Source organism: Symphodus melops (genome assembly GCF_947650265.1).
Source record: "Symphodus melops genome assembly, chromosome: 23".
Lineage (NCBI taxonomy): Eukaryota > Metazoa > Chordata > Actinopteri > Labriformes > Labridae > Symphodus > Symphodus melops.
Genome location: NC_136713.1, coordinates 6,909,130 through 6,929,459, shown reverse-complemented (window position 1 = coordinate 6,929,459; position 20,330 = coordinate 6,909,130). Strand labels below are relative to the sequence as shown.

Below are 20,330 nucleotides of genomic sequence, written 5' to 3'. Positions count from 1 at the left end.
TGGAATATAGATCCATGTTGATGGCTTTTTAAAGAGGCGGCGCCTGTGCGTGACTCAACGCGCAGCGAGCACCATTGGTGTTGGCAAAGGAAGGGGGGGGAAATCAATCAATTGTGGTTTGTCAAAAGACTCCATCGTACTTGTTAGTGAATGCTCACAAACATTTTAAAAAGTCAGCTCACTAAACCTTGAGCTCAAAGGTGACGTGGAGTGCTTGATCCACATTTGGTGAAGCTGTCGCCGTCGCCAGGTGAGGGACAAAATACGACTACTTGTCTAGGACGAGGCTGTATGTCATGGTGTGGGGTAGAAGAATGATTGAACATGACTTTTAGTTATACATGGGACTTTCCTTGGTAAAAGCACATTATTTGTTTGGACCACTCCATCACCACTGATTGCCAACCCACACAACTCCATTTTTTTGCCAATTTCCACATACTCCACGCGTGCCACAGTCCGTCAGCGCCGTGCACTATGCCCCCTGCTCACTACCAGTCTGGCTCACTTTCAATTAAAAAGGCAGACGGCCCAACAAAGCACTCTCTAGACACCCAGATTTTCTCATGAATCAATCTTCCGTTGGCCGTTTTTGTTTTCTGATCGCAGCACGTCTGGTGCGGAGGATTTTAAAGGGGACACGTCCTAAAGGTTCTGAATGACGCACTGAGATGGAAAATGTTGGTTTATTGCAAAGCATCCGCGCTGCTGTGACCCTGACCTGTAAACAATATATAGGTTAGCAGGTCATGCTAGCTATTCCTTATGTTGCCAAAGACGAAGGTCAAGTGATATATGGAAAAAAAAAACTGTGAAGGAAAAACAGTGATTAAAGGAAAGAGAGGAAAAACAATAGAATAGAAATAGAAATAACAATAATCTGATTTTTATTTCAACAGATGGAATAACTTGTGCCAGTGCTGATGGAAAGATCATTATTTGGTATTAAAAGAAGAGTTAAGAGGCAGTTAGCTTTGCTTAGCATGTGATTTAAAATAAGGGAAAACCGCTCGCTTAGGAGAGGCCAGTACGAACCTCTTGTGACATCTTCCCTTTCACTCTTGAGCCACCAAAACACCACAGCTAACCAGAGCTGTTCAAGCTATTCCTGGGTTTTTATGCTAAGCTGAGCTCGCCTGGTTAGAGCACAGGCATTTTTCTTGCAAAATGTCCTTTAATGATTTTTTTTTTTTGGAATGTCTTGAATGAATCACTTTGAATTGCCTTGTTGTTGAAATGTGCTATATAAATAAACTTGCCCCGCCTTAACTCGACAGCTGATCCTTTGGAAACGTCCGTTTGAACAGAAGCAAAACGGGGTCAAATTCACGGTTTATCCTGATACAGATGTGCTCCACTTTTCTTTAATGTATCCAACAAAAAAATCAAATCATTCATGCGAAACCTCAGCCAGTCTGTATCGCTCTGGTTCCAATGTAGGCCTGCAAAATGCTAAAAAGCTTCTTGTTTTGCAGCACTAATATGCAGATGAAGCCTGCTGGACTTTTTGAGCACCCTGATTTCCCATGAATATATCCGTTAGCGAATTAATTAGAGTTAAAAAATGAAATTTTACACTTGAACTGCTGCTCAAAAGGGTGCTGTACGAGCGTGCACCAGAGACTGAGAATCTCTCTGGTTTAAAGCACCGACAGCTCGGCCCTCTGCGTCTGCACTGTGCGTTGCGACTTCACCTCTGAAACCAGTGCAGTGTTTTTCTGCAGCCACGAATACATCAAATCTCGCATCAACCCGGAATCTCAGCGGCTGAAACGCCTCGCCAAATAAGCTTCCACTTCATGTATTACAGGCAACCCTGCAGGGAATACTCCTGTGTGATTAATTTCCATTTCAAAGCTCAGAGCTCATGGAATGATGTCAGGGAGTGGGTTTTGAAGTGGTGCACATTCAAATGGGAACAAAAAATAAAATAAATAAAGAAACACGCAGGGAGACGGTGTCGTGTGGAGGCACACATTTACAAAATAAGCACTTGAAAAAGTTGAATGTGCACACACTGTGGGCACCCACTGTTTGCACTAAAGCCCATAAACACTGTCTTTGAAAGAAGAAGCTCAGGGTCACAGGATTGATCTCTTGGCTTGTTATCTCATTTGACTATCATATAAAAGCATGCTTGTTACTACATCTGAGAAGCTCTTCACATTTCTCCCTTCTCATATTTATTATAGCACACATCCAACGCCGCCGCCACCTGCTGCCCCCTCCTCACCACCCCCACCACCTCCTTAAATCCTGTAGGCTCTAATTGGCCTGGTGTCCTTCACAACAGAGGGCTGGAAGAAGCGTACAAGAAGGCTAACAGAGACATCTCCAAATGCCAGGTCGCCGACTGGGCCACTAGCTCTACTCCGAGCCTTGTCACAGAGCTTACCGTTAACCTTTTCATTAAGCAGCGTTTGTAGACAACAGGGATTTTCTAGTCATGCGTCGGACTCGTCAAAGAAGTACAGTTGTTAGGACATTGGAGGGGTGTGTGAATGAGTATTGTTTTTATTACATTCAAATGTCCATCTGGACGAAAAACGAGACTGGAAAATGTCTCGGGATGAAATTTCTGGATCATATTTAACGTAGCATGTAGCAATACCCGCACACCATTTCACATTATTTAAATGTTTGCTAGTTTTTATTAATCACAGTCAAGTTTAGGATTCAAAGTATGACCCTACGCCTGAGGGAAAGTGAACGTTATGGACGAGTGTATTTATTTATTGCTTAAATAACGTAAATAATGAACTCAAGTGCAACTGCCTCGTTGTCTCAAAAGGGTGTTTCTCATACGTCTGGGCCGAAGCCAACATGCAGCTCACATTTATCCATTTAAAGGTATGTTACCACTAAACAGTCGGACCCAACTGAGGTTGATTTCTTTGAGCTGGCATCGATGTATCGGTCGATATGCTTTCCTCTTCTCCACCTTATTCTCTCAATTCTCCTCTGATCAAATCAAACAAACCTCTTCGACACTAAAAACTCAATTCTGAAGCGACATTTTTTTTTTTTGTCCCCATTTGATTTGAATTCTATCTATTTGATCCATTTTTCATGTGATATATCTGATAATCCTCTTTGGTTTGGGAATTCTCCTGTGCTGCTTACAGCACTCTCACTTTATCGGAAAAAAAAAAAAAAAGCCTGTGTTCACTTTCAGAAAGAAAATGTGCTTGTTTCCACAAGAGGGATAGTAAAACTACAGCCCCTCTAACAGGCGCCTCATGTTTAGTGCTGACAGTCTATGGATGAGGATTCAGAGCAGAGGGTTGTCTGAGGAGGAGCATAAACTTGCAACCATTGCATCGACTTTGCATTAAACATATGAAGCAATGTTCATTGCATGTGTCCCTGTTTAATACACAAATAAAAACATACAAAAGGACAGAGTTAAACTTGTCATTTGGACAAATGCTGCATCAATTTTGTGATAACCTGCAGCTGTTACCGAGATAAAATGATGTTTTATTTGATCTAATTATCACCTCAAGCGAAGAAAGATGTTCTTTAACGGAAAATATAAACAAACGCTTTTCCAACAGCACCGTTACATTTTCAAAGCAGCTTCAGGCAGCATGCGTGCCCGAATTTCTACCTGAATTTGGAATAATCAGACATCTGTTTGCGGGGATGAGTTTGTTCCAAAAGAGGCGAACACGGAGGTCCAATCGGACGTTCAATCTGCAAGTCTCGCCCTCCTGTCATGGAGCAACGTCTGCACCGTGCAAATATATTGCACACGATGAAGAATGCAGCGCTGTCGACGTCATTAAACAGTCACATAAAGTTTGTGGAAAGACTCACTTGATGTCCGTCTCATGGACTCGCTCCTCATCCAGATCCTCGATGAACTTCTCTCCTTTCATCCAGTAGATGAGTGGACTGACGTCGCCGCTGTATCCAAAGAAGGCTCGGCACGTCAGGTTGACTGGACTTCCTGCAGAACAGGACACAGCATTTTTAGTTTAAAGCAGGAGAAACAACTGTGCCATTCCTTAAACGCAGTTTGCATTGTTTTTTTTGTTTTTTTTTGCAGCATAGTACCATAAACAACAACTATACAACTGTTGTATGGCACAATGGACTATAGTGTTACAAAAAGAAGAGCAGGAAACTAGAAAACGAAAGCAGGAGGAAGAATGAAACAATAAAATGGCACAAAGACTTTCGCAGACGCCAAGGCTTTAATGTGAATGTGATTGAACACAATTTCAAGCCACAATTTGACGATATCATCTTCAAAGCCAGCCTCATTGTCTGTCTGAAACTCCCTTCAATAAAACATTCATTGTCCATGTGGGTGAATATTTGGTGAGATACTGCAGGAAGCCATGTCGGCTGCATCTGTACATTTTTCACTCCGTCTTCCACTTTTAAACAATCGTGGTAAACGGTAAATGGACTTGAGCTTGTAAAGTGTCTGGACAAAGAAAACATCGGGCATAGGGCTGCAGGGGTTGGGGATTGAACCTCTGACCTTCCAAATGAAAGACGACCAACTGTTTTGGAAAAATTTTTGGAGCTCTGGAGAAACGAGACATCTGAATTTGGAGAAAAGAGCGCCTTTTGGTTCCGGCGTTCATTCACGTCGACTTCCAGCGATCGCAGTTTATTTCTGGGTGTCAAATCTAAACAAGTTAAAGCTACTCATTAAACACTAGTGATGACAACATTTGACAGCGCCTGCGTCGCATTCGGCGGATCAGGTGTCACAAATGGGCCAGCAGCCTCCCTCGACACCTCCGTTGGCGGATATATGAACTTAATGAACACCAACACTTACATGTGCAGCCTATAATTACTCACTTTCTCTTTCAAGACTCCCCTAAAAAAAAAAAAAAAGAAAAGAAAAAAGAATAACATCGTCCCTGAAACCGTCGACGTCTCCAGAGGTGCCGTCTTAAACAATCCTTCTTTTCCAATTCCCTGACGGCCTCTTCAACTTGAAATCACTCTCTTGAACCCTGTCTCAAGGCACCGCTGTACCTTCATAAAAGCTATTAGACTCTTCAGCAGCCCCTCTTCTCAGTCAGACCAGGCTTCATAAGTTCCAATCACTGGGTTCTGCAGAAAGTACTTTGGGAAAATGTAAACACAAAAAGTACGGCAGAGCGTTTAAGGACAGCAAATTGCACTATGAAATGATATCGAACGAGGTCATGTATTCTCTCTGATACCTTAGCAAGAGTTTGAATGAGAGAATGGTTTTTTTTTCTTCCTCTGGGCTGCACTGAATACGTTTGTGATACTACTTTCATCGTTCCTGAAAGGAGGACATAAAGGATGCAGCACAGAGCTTTGATCACCGTCAAGTTTAATTGCAGCATTTCTACTTCTTTCACCCGATCCATGATCTGACACAAAGTGTGGGTCAAAGTGTTCACATTGTTGCTGACTTCTGTTTGGCGAATATGTCGGCACAAATGAGTTGCCTTCATTTGGTCACATCACCATCAACGAGCTAACTACTACAAACAGCTAACAACTTTTTAGCCTCCCTTTATTGGCTCCCAATACATTTGACAAATGATTTTAAGATGTCATAAAGCACGCTCTGGATTCGCAGCAGAGTACCGCAAAATCTGGAACAGGAGACCGATCGGTTTTTGAAGGTCACTCAGAGAGAGAGAGAAAAACATCACAAGTTCACCACCTGCCGTTTCTGTGCAGCTCTGTTGCTCGTTTAGTACTGTCTGTTTGCACTCCGACCAGAGGTATGAAGACATTCCAGTTTCGAAAGGCAAGACTGAGTGATAAAAAGAGTGGAAGAGAAAGTGAAGAGTCAGCTATGGAGACACTTGAGGTAGATGGATCTGTACACGCAGGCTTACGGGGATGATGAAGACCGTGAGATCAGAGGGTTAACGTGCACACAAAACACATATCAACAGTCAAAACCCCACGCCTTTCACATCAGCAGGACTTCTTCTCTGTGCTCGGCTCATTCTGAAATAAAGCCTATTTTAAACTCTCTCTCTCTCTCTCTCTCTCTCTCTCTCTGCCTTGGATTAGAGACCTCTCGTTCTTATCACATGCATGCTGCAGCCGACGGCACATCCATAAGTGTGTGGCCTGCGCTGTGACAGGCTCGGGGGGGGGGGGGGGGACGGGACCACATCATCAAAGCATGGGAATGACTCTGATCCACACACACACACACACACACAAAAAGAAACTGCAGATGATCAAGGAGCATCCACCACGTTGTGCGTCCAGGAAGGCAAAAAGGTGATTCAGCATCCCCTTCATTAGCACTCCTTGCTCATTGGCCCTTTGGCGAGGACTCAGAAGTCTGTGAGATGGGAGATAACTGCGGCGTATAATTGGGTACTTGCTAGTTCAAAGATAATAGGGATTTTATTTTACCAAGGCTTGCTCTAATTTGGCCCTCTAGTGCAGTGCAGTGAGCTGAGATGATAGCGAGACCGTTAACAGGGAGAATCTGGTTTGGAGATTTCAAAAGAAGCCTCCAGTAGGTGGACGGCTTTTTTGCACAGTCTCACGGCTCGACTGAAAATATTGTCCGCAGCTGTGAGTGGGTGAAGAAGCGCGAGAGAGAGTGTTTCTGGGAACTGTCCTGGACAACACAGACATGCAGGTTGCTGTACTCACGAGCTCCACCAGGGGTCTCTGTGGTGCTACACAGTTATGGGGGAGGGGTGGGGGGGGGGTTTGCAGGAGGAGCACATTAAAAAACAACAACAGAAAAACAAAACAGCCCATTTTGACAGGTGCAGACAACAGTAAGAGGAAACACAGATCCTTTTGTGTGCCCCCTTTGATGTCAAGAGGCTTCACCCGTGCATCCAAACAGCATGTTTGTGTTGTCGCTCTGACAGCTCCACTGCTGTGCTGACAACAGCCGCCGTGTCATTCTCCTAGACTTGTTCCAAGGGGCCTCTCCTGTGCTTATTACTGCGCGTTTCTCCCTTAGCGACGGCGCGCTAATTTGCGCCGGCTCAGCCTGCACGAGCAGAAGTAGAGAGAAATGTTCCAACGGCCATGGATTCAAGAGCGCAGACTTCAACATTTAAATCCCAACCCCCTGGTCTTGGTGGAAGGGGTAAAGTGAGGCTTAATGCGATTGTCTCATCTCTCTTATCTCCGCTCGCCTCCAGAGCATCTCTCACTGCTGCTGTGGCTGCAGGACGGAGACGTCAGCAAAGATTCCCACGGCTCAGCACCACCGACCGGGGATGCTTTAAAACCATGAAATGCCACAAGGCAGAGGGAGAGAGAGAGAGACAGAGAAAGGAGGCACGTGTGTGTGTGTGTGTGTGTGTGCACGTCACGACGGAGGTGTAGCCTAGCATGAGAGTAAAAGGGCATGAGTGGAGGTGAGGGAGAAAGAAAGAGCTGCACGGGAGAACCACACACATGCGGGAGAAGTGAAAGACTTCCCACACGGAGTGAATACAGCGTCGAATCGCCTCGAAGGTCACACAGATCACAGATCAGTACATCCACATGTAGCGTGTGCACCCTCCATGTCGAGCTAATCTACCGCTGTTTCCTACTCAGATCCAAACAATCCAGCTCTTCTGTAGCGAAGCCTCTTTTTTAACACTTTTAACAGCCTTGAATATATCAACCCTGCAGCGAGCAGGGCTAATATTTCAAATAGAGAAGGGACTGTGAGGTTTTTTTGGGAACGCAGTCTTAATAGCAGCGAGGACACAAATAACTACCTGTTTAATGTTTCTGGTGGGATAGCAATTTTAGGAGATGGCAATTAACGATAAATAATGCTGTACAAGAACAGCACTCATTTCATATGATCACTAATCTGTGAGCACATTTCTGTTCTCCGCAGGCTGGCTTTAATACCATATGGACACTAATGGAGGCAAATGGCTGCCTGGAAGATAGTGAAAGCAAAGCTTTTGATTAAATCAAATTGATTCAGAAATACTTTGAGTGCTGGAGGAAAAGGAAAACATGTAAAACCTACTATTTAGTGACAACTCGCAAAAACCCATCTGCTGTGAAGAATTGTGTGATTATGAAAAATCTCCTGAACAGTAACTCAGTGTGGAGGAAATTTCAACAAAAGAAACGTTTTAAGTAAGGGTCCCTGGTACATGTTAATGTATTCAAATAAACGGACCAAAGTGGTCGAAGATTTCTGACCTTCTGACTTTACCAACTGAGCTACTAAATAAAAAACAAGCAAGTGCAAACAAACAGGTTCCGACAGGAAGTGACCACGGGCAAAGCACAACATTGAGCTTTTCTTGGGACTTCCAAACAGCACCACCGGGGGGCGACAGAAGAGAAGAGTCTTTAGAGTACTAAAGTACTCAACAGAGTTCATAAGTTATACAATTATAAATGCTTCAGTACAGTACAGGACACATATCAACACAACTGGGGGACATTTTCGTAAGTCACCTGTCATCAAAAGAAGGAATGTGGAAAAAAAACGGGGTCCATCTTTTTGACAGAAAGAGATACTTGGAGAATCGATGCCAAGTCAGTGAAATCGTCCTTGATGCACATGGTGGATCAATACCTCACTGCCTTTAAAGTTTGTATTTCATTGGTCACCCACCTGTGTTTACTCCTCGACTTATCAAAAGTACAGATTCAAAGGTATTCATTCAACCTTAAAGGCCTTAGCCTGTGTGCTTTGGAAAGGATAAACCGTCTCACAGTCTTCACACTTTCGAAGCGGATGCAAAACCTCTAAACAAAACGACACATCAACACTTCCGTCGATGGTGGAAAACTCTTTCTTTCCGTCCCTCTCTTTTGACCGTCCTTTTTTGTTCCGTCGAATTGGTATTTCCTCTCAAATAAAAGTCTACATTAAAGGACGTGAGGATAGCCCTGTAGCTTGTGATCAGCAGTTTAGCGAGCGACTCTGGATCTCGCATCTGGATGAGATGTCGAGGAAGCAAATCAGTGGGTAATATGATTGTCGATGGTCTTAGAAGGGGGTTTCCCAGATTCAGCAAGGCATCTGGACGGCATGAAGCGACTCCTGAAAACTGTTTTGTTCTAGGCTCTGAAAGAGAGAGGACATTATCGGTTTCATCTGCTTTAGCAACATATCCGGGCAGTGAAGGGTTACACAAGTAATGGAGGCCTGTAATTGCAGCGGCTGGGCACCCATTCACGTCGGCGCTGTCGCCAGATGCAGCCATTTAATTGTCTCTCTGCTCAGCATTCACTTTGTTCTGTTCATTACGGCCTAAACCTCTCCAATCAGGCGTTTTAAGGCAGCCGTTGACTGTGCTGTGTTCTGTATTCATTTAGCCACGTTCTCCCTCCCGTATGGTCATTCTGCTGTTACTCATACTCGACATTGCACCTCATTATCGCTAAGCAGGCAAACTGCTGCCGCCCAGTCCTCTTCATTAATGCAGGTAAAGCAGATGTAGAAAAACACAATGCGATGTTTGAACTCGGGATTTCATAAGCATGTAAACATGCAGCAATCATCAGTCGGAAATGCTTAGCGCTGTGATGTGAAAGCACAATTGTCTCGGCTACTTTTGCAGAGGGCAAGCTGCATTCGACACATCATATGAAGGCAGTAGCGTTGAGTACGCAGAAGGCAGTGGGGTAACAAACACGTGGGGTTGGGGTTTGGTTGAATACAACAAGCCTTGTGGAACAGAGCATGACATTTGCAAAGAACAACACCCACTCTTTGCATCGATGTTCTCACAATGCAATGTTCTACAGCACCTATTATTGCCGGCGAGGAATCATTAGCCGTGTACAACCTGGTGTTGTTTATAATCCTGCATCCAGGAGTCACAGTTGAATTCTCCGAATGAAAAGCTAATTAGACATTAATGAAACACTTAACGGGTACTTCAGAAAACATCAGACTAATACCAAGTCGAATAGAGGAGAGCAGGTTATACTACATTTAGAAAAACATCACATGATTGCCGAATGGTTTTCTGACATTTTTATGTGTGCACCGCCAATAACAGCTTCAGCGGTTGTTGCTGTTCTGCATCAGTTATTTGTATTTTCTTTCCCACATCTGTCAATCAGCACTTATCCATCTTGGAACTGATTGAATTCATGACTTCAAACTCCTTAGAGACATTTTTCAAAGAGACCTGCCACTTACAGCGACGAAGCTAAAAGAGTTAAGGAAAGCAGGAACTTCTTGATGATCCCCGCCTTTTTTGTCCAACCTGATTCTTATTCTGAGACGCTGATGCTACCATTAGCTGAGCATTAACACGTAAAAACAGGCAGGGATTGGATGACAAGACCTGAACGCTTATTGGGCTTTGGTGCAGGCAAGTGGGGGGGACTCCTGGTGGGCTTAGCGTAGAATGACGAAGCCACCTCGAGAATCCGTAAGCGGCACCATGGAGTTCTCTTACAAAGGGAGGGCTAGAGAGGGAAAATGGAAATGTTGGAGAAAAGAGAGGGGTGCATAATGAGAGAAAGGAAGGAGTGGATGGCACGGATCGCAGAGACTCCTTGAGGCCTTGCTGGGTCACCTTTGAAGCGTGCCCACACTCCCTGCAGTCCCATATTCGAGCTGAAGCTCCCTGTGGGGAAATGCTCAGCTTGGGCCCACTTCAGCTTTCAACGAATTCTTTTCTCATCTATTGTCCAGGGGATCTGAACTATTGTCTAATTTCAGCGAGAACAAGCCTCCATTCAACTCTCTCCTAACCTCACGACAGACTGAACCCTTTCCGTTAACGTGACATGACGCCTTTGCTCGTGTACACTCCGATTCGTCTGCAGAAGCTCTAGAAACAATGACACGCTATTTCTAGACCCAGTCCAGCTCATTTTTGTTAAATTAGAGCGATGTGGAATTGTGTAACTCACTCTATTTTCAAGTTCACATATTGTCGTAATGTGGCCACACACTTGATGACACTTGATGTACATCCATTTAACATCTTTTCACCGTGGAAATCATCATTTAAACTGCATGTTTGCATGTCTTGGGGCTTATTAGAGCTTTGCATGGGATGCAGTCGATTGTTCTGCAGCAGAGTGGTCCTCTCCTCCTAAGCCGTGAGTACAAAGAATCTAGTCTCTAAATGGTCTAGTGGAGCAAACTTACCAAGCAAGATCAAGACAGCTTACTGTGCTCAGTGAGCGAGAGAGAGAGTAAGAGAATGGTGGGGGAGTGCCGATATATCCATACCCTCTCCCTGGGAGTCTGTATAATGAAAACAGGACACAGCAGAGTGCTCGGGATTGTAGGTGCTTTTCCCAGCGTTCCAGCAGACACGGGGTTGGATGTGTGCAGCATGTGTGAGCTGAATGAACAAGGGAGTCTGGTCAGAGACTTAACCGAGGCAGCGACGTGAAGTGAATGAGTGAGCGGTACGGGGTTTTAAAAAAAATCCGGAGGAGCAGCTGCTTTAACTTATCACCTCAAATCTAGCTGCAGAAGCAGGGATGTGGGAGGGAGGGAGGGAGGACAGTGTGAGCGGGCTGGGAAATCCTTGCGTCACATTTCTCAGGGGAGGGCAGGTAAAGTAGACGAGCAGGTTTACATGGTTTGCTGTGGGACTGAGCGGTGTACCAAGATGTCTACTTAAAAAAAACAAAAAAAAAACAGGTGGAGATGAGGCATCAGTGCTTCAAAACCTTTTTTCTTTTTTCCCAGAAATATTTGATTGTCTGCTCAAGGATGGTGGGGAGGACAAAAAAAACAACATCTTTCCTTAAAGCCTTTCCAGGTTAGAATTTCTCGTAGCAATGCCAGAGATTTGTAAATGGCCGCAAGAAGTCTGCTTTACCGATCCCAGCAAATTAACATATGCATACATTTTTATCTGCTGGCTAGAAGCTCCACTCCTAAGTTAACGTGAAGAGGACTCCATGTTTCCAGGATGGAAAAAAACGACGAGATTAACGTCGAAACAAAGAGTAGTATTTTCAAAGCACTTTGTTGTTGCAGAATATCACAAAGTTTGAAGTGACTGAAAAGGTCTCCTGGCTCATTCTCTTTTCTGTTAGTCAACTATGTGATGTATAACCTCCCACTATGCAACCTATTTTGTTAATGACTGATCAGTAAATTAACGCAACACTCATTTGACCTTTAAAAAAGTAGAGGCGCTAATGCTAACTGCCAATATGGTATATTGTTGACATCAATAGCTGTTGTTAAATGCTCCCTTCACGCGTCACTCTTTATTGTTTAGTGTTCCTTCCCTGTCCCCCCTCACCCCTTTCATCTCCGCTGCTTCGTCTCCAGCTTTCACCTTTCTTCCTCATCCCTCATGCCTCGCGGCACGTCTTGGGAGAAGCTGGGCGCATAAACAGGTTTCTATAATGAGCAGCGAATCAGGACAGGGACAAAAAAAAAAAAAAAGGACGACAACGAGGGGGCCGCGAGGAAGGAGAGGACTCTGCAGGAAGGACGCGCGAGGGAAAGGTTAAAACTCTGGTGAGGAAAGACATCATCTCCGCGGCGTCCTGCTGCTGTTTCGCTGTCCGTCAAAAAAGAAAAAAAGAAAAAAACAAACACACAGTGTGAGGTGTGGGCCTTTTTGTGCACCTGAGTAAGCGTGTGGTGTTCTGTTGCATTAGTGGGGTGAATGGAGGGACAATTTTTTGCATGATCGAAAGAGACCCTCTGCCCCAAGGAACAAAATGTGCATTTGATAAGATGACGAGAACACACGCAGCTCATGTACGCGTCCTCACAAATGATCACGAGATTGACACGGGTGTCTGGGGACGATGAAATGTCACCATGATAGGAAATATCTGCCATGAATACGATGACAGAACTCTCCCTCGAGGCGCCGACATGACTGCTTGAATGGTGCATTTGCAAAAGAAGAAGACTTGAATGCTTTAAGGTCAGGAGGGTCATCAGGCCGTGATTGTTGAATGCCAGATCGCCATCAGAATGAAATCGGAGCCCCGTGAACGACGACCTGGAAAGCAAATAACCTTTGATGCGTACTCTCCAATGACCTCGTATATATTGGGAAATCACATTAAACGCGAGTCACACAGAATCAACCCCGCAGAGTCCATAGCTCAGCCTCGGATTTTTCAGACATACATCTCAGCTTGGACTGTGGATAATCGAATTGATTTCCATCGTTTCCACCCACGACTCCTTGCTGCAGTGGATTTCTTTCATTAAGCACTCTGGTGGTCTGAACACGTGTGCAAGGCTGGTGCTGCGAGATCCCGACAATTACGAGAGATATTTTCACAATTTAAGATCATGAACTCGCTTGAAAATCTTGTAATCTTGTTTCATGAGACCTTACGTCTGGCATTTGGGTTTGGATTTAGCCGAAGGAAGCAGCGCTGCTGTGACTCCATTTAATTTAAAGTTTTTCTTTATCGGGGCAGGCATCTCTGTAATCCGAGCCCGTTTCCTCTCTGATCCTCCGCGACAGACTGAGAACACACCCGGGCCCAGACGGCAGGAGCTGTGAATCTGCGGCGTCCGGATGTCGGAGAGGTTTGTGTTCGCTGGTTACCGCGGTGTCAGTCACTTTATTATCCCTGCTCCTCTCTTCTAAAGGTGACATTTGTCGAACCGCTCAATCCTCGCACCACGCCGCGCAGCACTTTGGGACCTTTACGATCTCACTACTCCAGGAGCAGTGCGCCGAATTTAGAATTCAGATAAGAAACGGCACGCCGCGGAACCCGCAGGACACTTAAACCTCGTTGCCATCCATTTAATTAAAAACAAAACAATGAATTACGAGCTATGCTCTCAAGTGGTAGAAGGAGAGGGTGGAGAGAAAGGATAAAGAAGCGAGGTAAATTATGAGTTTAAGCGGGAAAACATTTTAAAGGGATGTGTGCATAACATTTGAGGGTGCAAGTGCCTTCCTGTCAATCATACTGTCTCCTTAATGCAACGTAACATACTTCACTGCATATTTCATGCTGCAAATATCAGGAGAAAATGCAAATATTCGGGTGTAGGAGGAATCCGACAATTATTTCTCACCATATGTGGTCTGGCACACGAAGGACACATCACAACTGATGTCTCATTAAACACATCGATCCACACTTGTAACCAAAACCTCTTTATCACTGTTTGCAGCCACCACACTTCACCGGCAAAACAGGCTGACAAACATCTGTTCTAATCTGTAAACCAGCAGGCACATTAGGAGCTTTTAGGCTTATTCGCCTCATCCACTGTTACACGACCAGCTCCTCGACTGTAGGATTACGCCGCGCTCCAAAAAAATCCACCGTGTGATCGCTGCTCAGCAATAATCCGCCAACCCCCCCCCCCCCACCACCACCACCAGAAAAAAAACCCTCAAATACTGTATCAGCATGATTTCCAATAAAATCAGTCATGATATCGTGTATCAGGCGCTGCTTTCAAGCCAGCAAAATCAGTTCACATGGGGCTGAGAAAACGCGGGGAAATGTGTTTTCTCAGATGTGGATTGAGGTGTGTGAAGGACAAAAAAAAAAAGTGAAGTGATACTAAAGGAAAACTATTTCATAAATCCTCTTTGGCTGGGGAGGGCTGATGATGTCACTATGATGTCACAAGGGGGGGTTCCCCAGTTTTTGCAAGCAGCCTTTCCCTTGAAAACCAACAATTGTCAATAATGTCACATCATTTCATTTGTTATGCATGTTAAAGGCAGGGTTGGACATGCCATATTGGAAATTCACTTACCCTGCCGATAAACTAATTTTAGTCCAATAATTGCATTTTTTATCTTCCTGCTACCCAGTGAAGTTCATCGAATAAGCCTTTGTCACATTAATAAAGGGATGAATGTTGTTGTGCTTTTTTTCTTTTTTGCTTTACATTAGGAAGGCATCGAAACAAATCAACAGCCTGAACCTGGAACGCCGTCTCTCATTTGAAGAACTGTTCTGTCCACGAAATGCCTCATCACACTTTTAGCTCTGCAAATTGATGACGAGAAACTCCATACTCAGCTTTAAAAAAAATACTTGATTAGCCTGCGTGAATATTATTTCAAAGTCTGTTTATAGTCTGAAAATCTGTGGGACAATGAGATGGTTCGCATGATTGCATTAGTCTGTTATTTGTCTATCCTGACAGGCATCCTTGTGCAACTTGTGCCTGCATGTTCTGTTTGTCTGTGTGAGCACAGAAGGGTGGGGGCGTACATGAGCAGAATACTGATGAGTTCCCAGCATGCTCCGATCAAATTACACTACCTACTCTCTTTCTGTCCCGCCGCCTGTCAATCAGTCAATCGTGCCCGTTGCCCCTCCTTTTCCATCTCCCTCTCTCGGCAGGAAAACAAACTCTCCTAATCCACAGAGTCCCGTTGACCTGAGAGCCCTGCCTGGTACATGGGATAGCCATCAGACGCACCGTAATGTACGGTCATCTGATGCATCTGCAGAATCCCTTCTGGATCAATTTAACCTGAAATTCGCACAAAACTCAATCTGACTTTCTGTGCCGGAAAGCCTCGGAATTACATCAAGTCAAATATAGAATGAAAACTTTATTAATCTACAACATTATGGCATTCAGCAGCAGTCAATGACCAGACAGTAAACAGCCAACTTGGCAGCACATTCCCCTGTTTGTGTATTGCACCGTTTCTGGGCACCACTCCGGCAATTCTAATTTCATTGTAGTCATCAATGTGAAGATATGTATGGGAACTCAAGGCTTAGCATATTAAAGACTTGATTAAGTCATAGTATGAATAAGGAGGGGATATCAAATATCACCATGCTTCTGTCGAAGAGTCCATTCAGCACTTTTTTTTTCATTTCAAAAGCGTCCATATTCGAGTGACTTTAGATTTAGTAACACGCTTCAAAGCTAAAGTGTGAGCTCCCTCAGCTTCAGACAGGCTGCGGGCGGTTGTGCTTTTAAACGCGGCTGCAATGGCACGCCTCACTCATTCAGACAAATTGACTCAAAAAAACTTTGAAAGAAGAGGATGTGAAAGAGGCGACATTCATGCTTAAGACCATTTGAGGCTATTTGAAGCTAATTGCTAAATTCATTAGGATCTTATACTGTTTATCCAGGTATTTCACTGGATTTAACAACAATATTGACTTCCTGGAGCCACTAGATTAAAAGTCAGAGGATCAGCAAAGGCAGGTGCCTTAATCCTCCAGATACCATGAATGTCTGTACCAATTTCTATGGCAATCCATCCAACGTTTTCAGAATGCTTTAGTGATGGGCCGAGCGAACACTGTTGTTATCCCTAGTGCTGGAGTGTCTGTGAAATAACACTGTGCCGTCTGCCTCTTATAGAGGAGGGTAAAGATGGAGGGATGGAGCAAAATGGAGAGATTGGGAGAGACTGAGTTAAAGCAGTGGATCGATAGAGATAGAGAAGGGCAGTCTAAGTGAGGGAAGAAAGAGAATCCATAATACACAGATTAAGCTTCCGTAAAATCTCTAGCACAAGTTGCTCTGCAGTAATCGGTCTGTACAAAGTTGGAAGCGCAGTCCTGGCGGGGATCTTTACACAGTGCAAGCTGGGATACAAGGAGCTTGTTTTGGAATTGGCGAGACGAGATGTTGTTTTTGAAATGCAGACCGGCTCAGTGCGAGGCCGGGCACAAGATCGAGGTCAAACGCTTTCAGAGGTGAAACGCAGCAGGGCCGATTGACCCGGAGGTAACAGGAGCGGAGTGGAGACAGAGACGAGGTAAAGTCAGAGCTGAGAGAGAAGGGAGAGAACATCAATCCTAAGAGATTGTGAGGCAGATTTTTGATGAGTCACATCTTCACAAGGCTAATTGTCACATCTTTCTTCGTTCCAAAAAGGATAAAAAAACGAATGATTTACAGTTTTTTTAATTAAACAGAGGAGGAAAGCACATTTTGGTTTGTACATTTGCTTCATAATTTGATTGAAACAATCGTGTATGCTTGTCGAGAAATTCTAAAGGTGTCACTAGTTATTTCAAGCCTCGCTTTGCATTCTACAAATGACTTCGTAGTGGAAGAAACTGAGCACCAGGAGAGCTACCTGGGAGAGCTTTGGTTGGTTGCACACGGTTTAAACTGTACATTCGTCCTGCTACTTCTTCAAGCTACCGATCTCTCTTACTCAGCTGCTACGCTCATGACAACAACGTAACTCTCTCACACACACACAATCGCTGAGCATTCACATATGAGGTTAGGGGAGGGCTGCAGGATTTCTAAAGCGGACCTTGCTTGTCATGGGATGGCATGTCGGTATTATGCGAGCATTTCAACAAAAGTCACCCTGGACGTCCGTCTTTCAAAAAAAAATCATTCTGGGGGCGCCGATAGCTCAGCGGCAGCGACTGCGCGCGTACCATGTTGCGAGGCCTTGCTCCTCGCGCGGGCGGCCCGGGTTCGCGTCCGGCCTGTGGCCACCTTCCCGCATGTCTCTCCCCACTCTCTCCCCCTTTCCGACTCTATCTGTCCTATCAATAAAGGCAAAAAGGCCAAAAATAATCCTTTAAAAAAAAAAAAAAAAAAAATCATTCTGACGTTCAATTCAGTAAAAGTTTCAGCCACGCAGTGATTGCTCTCTTACTTTCACTTTCAGTCCCTCGCCTTCAAAACCTTTCCTTAAGAATGCTTCTTCTCTTTCTCTCCCCCTCATCCCTGCCCCCCCCCCCCCCCATCTTTAAATTGATCAAAACAAAATGAAGAGTAATCCACTAACACTAGCAAGAGACCTTATTTGTGCTTGTAGTCCAAACTGTCCAAGATAAAAATTCAATTTCCACGGTGCGGGTGTTTAATGCACATTTTACAGGATCAGTCATTAACTGATTGTTTTTTTTTATTATAGATGTAGCTATAGAGTATGTAGAGACAGCTTTGGAGACAACAAAATGACAATATACAAGCACTGAAACCAAGAGGCTAAACTAGCATGGTGAAGCCCTGAGCTGCATGGCTTTGAGTCCGGGGGCGGTGGGGTTAATCTGAGGCTGGGTAGTGAGGCAGTAATGCCAGAGCTCATGGGGAATTACTGGGGAGATTTGGAGGAAATCTGCTGGCAGCAATTTCCCTGTCGCTTTTATTAGCCTGGATGTGCAATTTGCTGCAGGCTGCTTTAATATGACAGCCTACGTCTTGCTTGTGTTTTTTTCCCCAAACTCCCCAACACTCAAACGCAGGGCGGTGATTCCAGTTCAGAGATGCAGAGAAAATGAAATGTGGGGAAAAAAATGTCAATGTAAGTTGGTTATGTAATAAGATACTGTACTTACCCCCCCCATAGGGACATTTCATAAATAGCTGCCCTCTTTGAGAATGTTCAAAGGTCAGTTCCCAAGGATTAGAGTTATTGCTAAAGGTTAAGTCTTTAAATTTGGTATGTGGTCAAAGCATGGTTGCATCCTTTGCTTTTTAGCCACACCATCTTGTTTTTGTGTTCGAGGAGAAAACTGAATTTTTACTGACCCATATCCCCAACACCCCCCTCGGGAAGGATGCATACATCACAGCATCCTCCAGCAATGCACTATACATGCACCTAAGCATATATTGTCTATCTTTATCTTGTATTCACTCGGCCTCTGTACAGACCCACAGGCTCTCTGCTGCTTGGTATGTAAAGCATACAGGAGGTGAAGAGAGGAGCACTGACAACATGACTCTCACAGCTAATTGCAAAGCATCACGCTCAAAACGGAGGGTAGAAAATGCTCAAGGTTGTCAGCAGGGTAACCAGGTGTGAGTGTTTCTGGAATTCTATTCAAGCCCCGCTGACTTGCTTGAATATAACTTGGTTGGAAAGTCAATAGAGAAGCATGCTGGAGCTTAATTACTAAGTACTGCATCTTGCTGAGCCCTTGAAATGAAATTCGTTTCATTCAAAGCAAAGCAAATCAAACTGAGTGTGGTGAATGATTAGCGCGGCGCAAAGATGTGAATTCGCAGAGAGTACATGTGCAGCATCTTGGTTCTGATTGCTGTTTCCGATGCTGCAAATGAGCAGGCATCCCATCCCATCCTCGTGTCTCATTAGACCAGCAGATAAACAACAATATTTCACTTCCTGCAAAACGCTTAAACCTCCCTGCATTCGCCTGTTATTATAGCAAGGAATGCTTCACTTTGACTGCGAGGAAGGAAAGACACGACCGAACTGAAGGAGCAATGTGGTGGAGCTGTGCCAAGACAAGTGGGAGTGAAGGTGGGAGGAAGAGGTACCGCGGCTTATAGCATCGCTGTGTTTCAGTCAGCAGCAGCTTTAAGCTCTGATCCTGAGTAAGAGTCTATATGAGCAAAGAGTATACACATGACAGTTTTGGGCGGATCATGTATTTGCGTTTTCTCTATTCAAAGATATTTGAAGGCTGTAAACTCTTTCCTGAGTTCATATGCTGCTCTTGGGAAATGGGGTTATATGAGTTTAAGACTGGGAAAAGAAATCTGTTAGTTACAAGACAGAATCAGTCAAGTTTTTATGCTAGGACTATCTGTTTGTAATGTTTTACTTACTTTACCACATGTGGTTCTAACATGTTTCTCTAGGATTTAAAGTAAATCCAAAAAACACATTACACGTAAAGGTTTAGCTCAAGAAAGCCAGAGGAAATGTTAATAGAAACATTGATATGTATGGTACAACTTCAAGGACCATGTATTCAAAGTCCAGTTTCTGAGGAAGAATCCATTTTGTTTAATTTCCTGACTACAGAAAGTTTGGTCAGTACGTTCACACATTTTACGGTCAATGGGGTAAAGCAATACACGCTACAAAATCAATCAAGCAATCAGTCAGTCAACCAATCAATCAATCATTCAACAACCAGTCAATCAATCAATCAATCATCCAACCAATCAATCAATCATCCAACCAATCAATCTATCAATCCTCCAACCAATCAATAAATCCTATACTGTTACAACCAATCAGTCAGTCATCCAACTAATCAATCAATCGTCCACCCAATCAAACAGTCATCCAACCAATCAGTCAGTCAGTCAGTCAGTCAACATCAGTCTTCATTTAACAAAGTTCAAGATTGCATTGGATTCTGTCGTGACAAATTCTTACATCTTTGCAGACCAGTCGGTGTGAATGTGTTGCTCACATGCTAATCCATGCACGCTATTACAGCATGAGCATCGGCCTCATCTGGGAGCTCTGGACAGCCTCTCACAAGAACACATGTTGAAATGCTCCATGAACCTCTGTAGGGTGGGGTTTGGGGAAGCCAGTCTGAAGAAAACATTCAACAAGTAAGTTGTCTAAATTAGACAGAAGCATAAAAACATCCGTGGGAGGTAGAAACCACCAAGGACAACATGCCAGCTGTCTGAAACCATTTTGAGGAATAATTGTAAAAATAAGAAATGTTGTAAACCCCACAAATATAAATGACTGTTGATTTGTTTTGATGAAAACCATTTTTAA

At 44.2% G+C, this 20,330-nt stretch overlaps 1 protein-coding gene across 3 annotated transcripts in view; it reads right to left on the bottom strand.

The window, feature by feature from the left end:
• Positions 1–20,330, bottom strand: part of LOC306818551 (interleukin-1 receptor accessory protein-like 1) — a 218,873-nt gene that overhangs the window by 24,292 nt on the left and 174,251 nt on the right. For all 3 annotated transcript variants that reach the window (XM_079336205.1, XM_079336206.1, XM_079336207.1), the window contains one exon: positions 3,820–3,952. In XM_079336205.1, coding sequence (XP_079192331.1) covers positions 3,820–3,952 — 133 coding nt within the window. The remainder of the gene's footprint in view (positions 1–3,819; positions 3,953–20,330) is intronic.